Source organism: Lolium perenne, chromosome 3 (genome assembly GCF_019359855.2).
Source record: "Lolium perenne isolate Kyuss_39 chromosome 3, Kyuss_2.0, whole genome shotgun sequence".
NCBI lineage: Eukaryota > Viridiplantae > Streptophyta > Magnoliopsida > Poales > Poaceae > Lolium > Lolium perenne.
The window spans coordinates 116,868,387-116,877,893 of NC_067246.2; the positions used below are offsets into that span (position 1 = coordinate 116,868,387).

Genomic DNA, 9,507 nt, shown 5'->3' on the forward strand with positions numbered 1-9,507 from the left:
CTGACCTTAAGCCGATTGGTCTTCCTCAATCGCGGCACGAGGGGAGACTAAGTGGAAAAGGCACGATCGGAAGGAAATCAATGATATGTATGGACGGCCATTCTCTCGTGAAGCACACCACACGATTCGACCAATTCCAGCTTGGTGGCTCCATACTTTGAGAAACACAAGAATATTTTACGCTCGGACAACCACAGGGAAGCCCGAATCCTGGATTAGGAAGGCCCACATGGAGACTTTCGGCAGTTGGTTGAGAAAACATTTAATGAGTGACAATAAGGTTGTAGATCAGCTGTACATGTTGGCCAAGACACCATCTTCGACTATAACGACTTTCCAAGGGTACGAGATAAATGGGAATACATTTTACACGATCGCCCAAGATAAAAAGAGCACCAACCAAAACAGTGGTGTCCGCTTTGATGCAGCAACCGAGAATGGGCAAAAGGTCACATATTATGGTTACATAGAGGAGATATGGGAACTTGACTATGGACCCTCCTTTAGGGTCCCTTTGTTCCGGTGCAAATGGTTCAAGCTAACAGGAGGTGGGGTAAAGGTGGACCAGCAATACGGAATGACAATGGTGGATTTCAACAATCTTGGTTACCTTGACGAACCATTCGTCCTAGCGAAAGATGTCGCTCAGGTTTTCTATGTGAAGGACATGAGTAGCAAACCGAGGAAACGGAAAGATAAGAAAACGATCAGTACATCATGCGATGATCCAAAGCGCCACATTGTTCTTTCAGGGAAAAGAAACATCGTCGGAGTGGAGGACAAGACAGACATGTCAGAAGATTATAATATGTTTGCTGAAATTCCGCCCTTCAAAGTGAACACCGACCCAAGCATTAAGTTAAATGATGAGGATGCTCCATGGATACGGCACAATCGTAAGCAAGCAGGGACACAAGGGAAGAAATGATGTGTAATAATTTATTGTACCAAACTTTGTTGAATGAATCATGTGAATTATATTACCCGTGATGTGTTTGGTGTCCATTTTCGAATGATTCAATTGACTCGAGATAGCACTGATGATACATGAAATTTGGAGTGACTAAGTCATACTCCTGCATGCATACATGAAATTTGGAGTGACTAAGTCATACTCCTTCATACAGGAAATTTGGAGTGACTAAGTCATACTCCTTCATACAGGAAATTTGGAGTGACTAAGTCATACTCCTTCATACAGGAAATTTGGAGTGACTAAGTCATACTCCTTCATACAGGAAATTTGGAGTGACTAAGTCATACTCCTGCATACATGAAATTTGGAGTGATTTAGTCATACTCCTGCCTAGGCGTATAATATGCATACTCGTAGTCTTCATAGCCGCCGCCGTTGTACTGGTAGTCGTCGCCTTCTAAGTTGCCGGCGTCGTCGTCGCTGCTGTCGTCGCTGTCGTCGGGCGGCGCTCGTGGCTCGAACTGAGGGTAGCGCAGGCGGGGGATATCGCCGGCCGTGATGTAGTCCATGACGCTCTGCAGAGTCCGGCCGTACCACCATAGCCGACGGCCGGCCTCGTGGAAGTTTCCAGGAGGCAGACCGTCCTCCTCATACCTGGCGAGCGCCCTCTCACGCCTATTGATGAAGAAGGTGTCCCAAGTATGCTGGTTATCGGGATGCCAACGGGGATTCATCCGCTGCTCCGGCGTGAGGTCGAGGTAGTAGTGGTTCGTGATGGCCGCCCGGCGCGCAGTACCCTGAGGGACGGGAGGGACCGGCACGCCGCCGGCGCTAGGCTCCCGGCCGGCAGGGACGCGGTAGCCCGGAGGGCAAGGGTAGTTCGAGGCGCAAAGCTCCTCCACCTGCTGGTAGGTTAGAGTGGGTGCGGTGGAAGCCATGAGAGAGTGATGAGAGATTGTAGAGATGTGATGCTGGCCAAGCCGGGCTACCTATATGTAGTGACAAATGGCGGGAAAAATGGGAGCGGGAAGACAGGAGGCGGGAAGAAAGAGGCGGGGAGAAAGTGGCGGGAAGAAATTGGCGGGAAAAAAATGGCGGGAAGAAAGAGGCCGGAAGAAATTGGCGGGAAACAACTGGCGGGAAGAAAGAGGCGGGAAGACAGGGAAGAAATGGCGGGAAGACGAGGAGGGAAGAGGGGGTCGGTGGAAAGAGGCGGGAAGAGGGGGCCAACGAACTTTTGAATTGAATTAGTTTTATTTTTATGAATTTTTGATAATTTGTATTTTTAAAATTTTGAATTGAATTAGTTTTATTTTTCTGAATTTTTTGATATATTATTTGTATTTTTAAGATTTTGAATTGAATTAGTTTTATTTTTATGAATTTTTTGATATATTATTTGTATTTTTAAGATTTTGAATTGAATTAGTTTTATTTTTATGAATTTTTTGATATATTATTTGTATTTTTAAGATTTTGAATTGAATTAGTTTTATTTTTATGAATTTTTTGATATATTATATGTATTTTAAACATTTTGAATTGAATTAGTTTTATTTTTCTTAATTTTTTGATATATTATTTGTATTTTTAACATATTGAAATGAATTAGTTTTATTTGAATTAGTTTTATTTTTCTAAAATTTTTTGATATATTATTTGTATTTTTAAGATTTTGAATTGCATTAGTTTTTTTTCTGATTTTTTTGATATATTATTTGTATTTTTAAAATTTTGAATTGAATTAGTTTTATTTTTCTGAATTTTTTGATATATTATATGTATTATATGATTTTCAAAAAAGAAAAGTATTTTCAAAAAAGGTCCTTGCGCGCGGGAAATTAAAAACCGGGCGAAAATCCCTTTAGTCGCGGTTGGGGTCGCCAACCGCGACTAGCGTAAGCCTTTAGTCGCGGTTGGCGACCCCAACCGCGACTAAAGGGGGTTCCCTATAAATACTGCGCGCCGCACTTCGTCTCCGCACTTCGTCTTCCTCGTTCACTTCGTCTTCGCGCGCTCGACCGTCTCGCCGACTTCGTCGCCGTCTGGCTGCCGCGCGCCGTGCGCTTCTCGACGTCTCGCCGCGCCGCCGTGACCGCCGCCGCCGCCGCCGCGCCTCCTCTTCGATCTGTCGCCGGCCCGGCCGTGGCACTGTCGCCACGCGCCAGCTGCGCCCGGCCTGCGCGCCTCCTCTTCGATCTCGATCCCGGCCGCTGACCGCCGCCGCGCGCCATCACCGTGGACGCCGCCGCGCTTCTCCTTCGGGCCACCGGCGTGATCAAGGCTGCGGCCGCCACTTGCCGCCGCCGCACAGACCGTACCGGCCGCACCAAAGGACGAAAAAAGAAGTTTTAGAAAAAAAATTAACAAAAAAAAAACAGTTTTTAAAATTTGCAAGAATTAGTCCGGATTTTTTCCTTTTTTTTTGGTTATGTTTGTTATTTTTAATTTTAACTATATACTTAACAAAAAAACTTAAAATTTTGTAATTAAATATAAATTCAACTTATCAAAAAAATTAAAATTTTGTAATTAACTATAACTTCAACTTAACAAAAATAACTTAAAATTTTGAAATTAACTATAACTTCAACTTAACAAAAAAACTTAAAATTTTGTAATTAACTATAACTTCATATATAAAAACTTAACAAAAACTTAAAGTTTTGGCCCGTCTTCTCCGCGAGCCTCGACACGCGCCGTGACGCCGCCGCCGCCGCTGCCCAGTACGTCCCGTCGCGCGCCCCGCCCGATGCTTTGTCCCCGCCGCGCGGCGCTCGTTTCATCGTCGTTGTCGCCGTGGTGTCGCCGCCGTTGCCGTCGCCAACGCCGTCAACGCCGTCAACGCTACCTCTATTCATAAAAATGTAACGCCGCCGTACCGTCGCCAACTTAAAAAGAACTAAAGTTTTGACTTAATAAAAATGAACTAAAATTTTGACTTAATAAAAATTGACTTAATAAAAAATGAACTAAAATTTTGACTTAATAAAAAATGAACTAAAATTGTAACGCCGCCGTACCGTCGCCAACGCCGTCAACGCGCCAACGCTACCTCTATTCATAAAAATGTAACGCCGTCAACGCTACCGCCTCTATTCAACGCGCCAACGCCAACGCCGTCAACGCGCCACCGCCACCGCGAGGGTTATGTGTCCTCGTCACCGCGCGCCACCGCCCTTTCGCCACCGCCCTTTCGCCACCGCCACCGGTCTCTCGGTCACGCGGTCACTGCGTCCCCCCTCTCGCCTCCCGCTCGTCGCCCTCTCTGTTTATATGTAGAAGAGATGTGATAATGCATATACACAATTAATTTGTTTTGACTACATGTTTTCAGGACTGACATATGGCGGACGATAGAGCTGACCCGATTCTGGACAACTATGATCCGGAAGCTGAAGGCCATATGTTCGGCATCATAAAAGGCGATATTCCATATGTGCCGACCGGAGAAGAAGAAGATGATATCTCTTCTTATCTGAACCTTGAGTGTGAAGATGAAGGGCGCCGTCAGCAAGCAGATGATGCCGAAGAAACGTCGATAAACGACGATCTTCAATTGGAAGTAGCAACCACCTCCGGCGCCGAGGTATATATATATACATATTGAGCGTCTGGTGATACAAACTAACTGATTTGAATAAATGTGTGTGTACTAACGCGCGCGACTCTCTTTCTTATTTTAGCCCTCGGCCGGATCGTCGAAAAAATCGAGTACGTCGTCAAAGCGTGGCGCAACCAAGACGATGAAAGCAGGAGAAACATGCACCATCGATGTTGTCGACGAAGAAACCGGCAGGCCGCTGGAGCCCAGCAAGAACGCCACCAAGTTTGTCAGCCAATGCGGAGCCGTTGTTAGAGACAACGTCTCGATCACCCGCCAGGAGTGGAATGAGCCAAAGAAGGCACGTGTTGGTTTCACTTTTGTCGATAAGAGAGAAAAAAAAGATTGCTTCAACAAGCTTATGGAACATTTCGTTCTACCTCCGGAATACCGCAAATACGATGAGGAGGGTAACAAGATTGCGGAAAACAAGAAGAGGCGCAAGCTAGTCAAACAGTTCGCTCTTTCTAGGATGGCCAACGCATTCCGGAAATACAAGCAAAATCTAGCCCATGACTTTGTCAACCAGGGCAAGACTCCGGATTTCAAAGGACAATATGAGAAACTGCAACATGATTGGCCAGAATTTGTGAAGCAAAAGAAATCGGAGCAGTTCCTTGAACTATCGAGAAAAAATAAGGAAAATGCGGCCAAGAAGGAGTACAATCATAAAATGGGGCCAGGAGGGTATCGCTTTTGGCAGCCTAAGTGGGAGAAGATGGAGAACGAGCTGAGGGCGCGAGGAATCCGTCCAGGTACGGAGGGATGGGACCCAAGGGCCAAAAGCTGGTGGTACGGGCATGGGGGATCGCTGAACCCGGAGACAGGGGAGTGTGTTTATCAGGGCAAAATAATTACACCCACCCAAAAGCTTATTGAGGCAATGAGGGAGGCTCAAGAGGGGAGGATCAGGTTCAACAGAGAGAACGACGCCCTGACAAAAGCCCTCGGGAATCCTGAACACGGAGGACGTATACGAGGCATGGGGCCCATTCCGTGGAAAATAGGGTTCCCCCAGAACGATGACCCGTACGGTTACAGAAGCCGTAAGAGAAAGATGGATCGGGATGCAGATGTTGTGGCGAAGTTGGTAACGGAAATGGATGTGATGAAGAAAACCGTGAGTGTACTAGTCGCCGAAAGAGATGCAGCTCGGGCGCAGCATGCTGAAGATCATCCAATGGATCTCGGAAGCCAGCAGCGGAGAAGAAGCAGCGTGGCTTCCACGGAGGCCTCACCGGCTGGTGCACCGACGATAGAAATTACTGCACCGGAGCCTCTGGTGGTCGAAATTACTGCACCGGAGCCTCCTCGCTACCCCGTGGACGATATAAAGGAGATGAAAGCATGTCATCTGTATTATCCTATCGGGAACATGTCCATGAAGGTAGCCATCAGCAGTGCTTTACCACCTGGAGCACTCCACCACAACAACCCCATTCAAGATGGCTATGCTCGTGTCACGGTGGAGGAGATAGTCCAAGGGTTTGAGGACCTGGACATTGACATTGCTACACATGATGGGGTGAAAAGTCTTGGAGATGTCAAGCGCCGATTCATTCTATGGCAGAAGAAATTTATCAAGTTTCCAGTGCGAGGCGCCAACAAGTCCACCCCGTACGGTGGTGGTGGTGGCGATGGCGGTGACGGTGGCGGTGGCGGTGGCGGTGACGGTGGCGGTGGCGGTGACGGTGGCGGTGGTGCTTCACCTAATACACCTCATTCACGTCGGCCGACGCCGCCCCCGATCCTCGTCCGGCGGGTGATCGACACCGGTACCGCCCCCAATCCACCTCCGGCGAAGAAGCGAAGCAGTCTGGGTTATTAACCCGGACCCTTACGTACCTAAGAAAACAAAGGTACCGGAGGTATCACGAAGCCTCTCCCCGTGGAGGTCTTGGGAAAGTAGTGCCGAGGAAGTCGAGGCGGGCGCGGCTGCTGATTTAGAGAAATGGAAGGCGAGCGTCAAGAAGAAAATAGAGGGCGAGCCCAAGCGTATATTCGACAAGGAAAAGCAGTGGGCTAAGTCATTTTTGAACACACCGTCCCAAGCCGCGAAGAATCGCTTTGACGACTATTTACGTGAACTTCGTAGGCAAGCACTCGCGTTCAAGAACAGGAAAGAGTTGGCGGAGAAGAAAGCCTTGAAGGACGAGGTCGAGTCAAAATTAGAAAGGGGGAAAGAAGTTGCCCAGCTCGGGAACAAAGTAAACAATCGATCGCCCCGCTCATAGTGCAAGCCGCCGATCCGGATGCCCCCGATATCATAGCAGCTGCGGCAAAGACATGGATTGACTGTAACGAGTGCCGAGAGAACAAGCGGCCGAGTTAGGTATCACTCTTCGTGCAATCGCTAGGCCTTGATGAGGCGCCAATGAAGGACGTAGTATTTACATATGTGAAGAATGGCCCTCTCGTCGAGCTGCGCAGAAGAGGATCTACCTCGACAAATGCTAGGTCTGCTAAATTGGTACAAGGGTTACATAAAACATAAAAACGCCAAAGAGTATATCTATGCGGAAGTTAGATATGAGCATCACTTCAAACATTACTGGGTACAAATTCCTCTGAGTGAATTGTTCCAGCTGTTCAATCTGCGCGACCTCGACAAATCTATCATCAGTTGCTACGTTCTGTAAGTGATTTATTAATTTCTACCCCATCTCGTTCATTGCCGGCCTGCACTATATATATATATATATATATATATATATATATATATATATATATATATATATATATTGTCCTAACTATCTTGTTGTGTACGCTATATATTATGCGAGAATGAAGAAGCGGGAAATGCGAATAAGGAACATCCATGATGTTGGGTTCATTGACCCACACATCGTTAATTCATATGTGTTAGAACACCACCCGCCGACGTGGAGGATGACCTGTGGCGGTTTATTAGAAAACAGCAACAGAAAAGTGATATTCTATTTCCTTACCATTTTGGGTGAGTGTTTCTGTCTTGAGCACATTCTCTTTTGTTTATGGTATGTGGCTAATCGATGAGTTATGCATGACTGTGCATGTATCGTGTCCGCAGGTTCCACTGGATTCTTATGGTAATTAAAGTTCAGACCTCCTCAGTTCTCGTCCACGACTCTCTGAATATGGATCCGGCGCTTTGGGGCGACATGAGAAAAATGATGCAAAAGTAATTATTTTCATTCATTTGCGCTCTATATCGATCGGCCTATTTCGTTCATCATTTCCTAATATCAAGTAACTAATTAATAACTCTCTTGTTTATTTAATTTTCTTTGCCTCGTAGGGTTTGGAGACGGTTCGTAGATACCAAGGTCGGTGAATTCAAAAAGGAGCTACATTTTAAAATGGCAGTGCGGACGACTGGGGATATTCAGCCACCGGGGACCAATCTATGTGGATACTATGTTTGTGAGAGGATCCGGAGATACTGCAATGAGCGGGACCAGACGTGTGAGAACAACATCCTGAGGAATAACCTCCGGAAGACGCTTAGTCCAGAAGCTCGCTTCCGACCACTTCAAGAGGAACTAGCTGGATGGTTGGCGAGGGAAGTCATCGATCCTAGAGGAGAACACTATTACGATGACGTAGAACTTTATATGCACCAGAATTTGTAACTAACTTGTTCAAAATTGTATATGGTCATCCGATATTGAATATATATTGTATATGGTCATCCGATATTGAATATATATTGTATATTCCTCTTGAATTCTTTTTGGTTCTAATTTCAAATTTGTTTGAAATTGTACATTCATATGCATGTATGTATACAGTACCGTAGAATATGTGAAACTCCTTCAAAATTAAAACCCAAAAGAAATAAAACAATACAAATTAAAAAGAAACCAGATTTAGGGGGAGGGGGGCTAAAACCCTAAACCCTGCGGAGGCCTTTAGTCGCGGTTGGCCAGAAGAACCGCGACTAAAGGTCCTCCGCCCTGGCGCTCCCCTGCGGCCCACGTGGACGGGCCTTTAGTCGCGGTTCGTAAGGAACCGCGACTAAAGGGGGGGGCCTTTAGTCGCGCTGCTTTGGTCGCGGTTGGGCCACCGCGACTAATGGCAGTTGCCAACCGCGACCAAAGCCCTTTTTTCCACCAGTGGAGCTTTGATTTCCAAACATACTAGAAGTATAGATCGATACATGTCAGATCAGTGGTGGTGACATGCATGTATATTATAGGCGTTCTTGCTTAGTTTTTTTTACATGATCGAGGAGATACTATATATATAGCTAACTGTATAACTTCAATTAATCAATTGTGTGTATATGTAGTTCTCCAAATCTATTGTGCGCTTTTTTCTAGAGTAAAGTGTACAAGAGATATCTGAAGGTAGGCCAGCCTCCTCTAAGATGATGTATATTTATTAAGTTTACAAGAGAAATCTGAAGTCAAGCCTCTTTCTAAGATAACGTGTATCCATTGTGCAGAGTAAGTTTAAACATATCCAACAAATCATTAGGACTAAACGTTTGCCCAGTGAGCATACTGTCCACTCAAATAAACTATTAATTAATATCTCTCACCGTTGTGTAATGGTGTATTTGCTAGATGTGAGTTTCCTCTATGTTCAGTAGATCGCACTACGTATTGTCATAAATAATTTTGGCCATCACCCATATGGTTTCCTTTGATTGCATATGTTTCACATGGATAAATTCCCTCAACTCTGTTAGAATAACCGGATTGAACAGAAAAAAATTAAATATAGTTGCATAAATCTTCTCAATGTAAATCAGGTACAAGTTTTTAGAGAACCAAGTTTTTATAGAACCAATTGCAGGTTAAATTTTTAACCATTTGGTTGTCATTGTTTGTCTGATGTAAAATTCCAGGTTTTTCTCGGATGCTATTTTAGCGGATTTTTATTGGACGACACAAACCGTAGTTGCCTGCAATAGTTTTTTGGCTGGTGGATGGGCATTCCTCGGTAGCAAATAATGGCGGCATACAAATTTTCGTTGTTGTGTCCAACCATGCAATATTAGTAA

The 9,507-nt window shown here is 45.4% G+C and overlaps 1 protein-coding gene across 1 annotated transcript; it reads left to right on the forward strand.

The window, feature by feature from the left end:
- The first annotated feature begins 4,352 nt into the window (after window positions 1-4,352).
- Window positions 4,353-6,429, forward strand: LOC139837972 (uncharacterized). Its single transcript, XM_071827306.1, has 3 exons — window positions 4,353-4,505; window positions 4,603-5,713; window positions 6,380-6,429. Exons 2-3 carry the CDS (start codon window positions 4,663-4,665, stop codon window positions 6,427-6,429), a joined length of 1,101 nt encoding a protein of 366 aa, XP_071683407.1. The 5' UTR covers window positions 4,353-4,505; window positions 4,603-4,662.
- The last annotated feature ends 3,078 nt before the right edge of the window (window positions 6,430-9,507 follow it).

Bases quoted from the DNA above. Each gene is read 5' to 3' on its own strand.
- LOC139837972 (XM_071827306.1), top strand. From the start codon at position 4,663: ATGAAAGCAGGAGAAACATGCACCATCGATGTTGTCGACGAAGAAACC. The intron at 5,714-6,379 runs GCCAGCAGCGGA...AAGAAAACAAAG, and splicing joins TCATCCAATGGATCTCGGAA to GTACCGGAGGTATCACGAAG.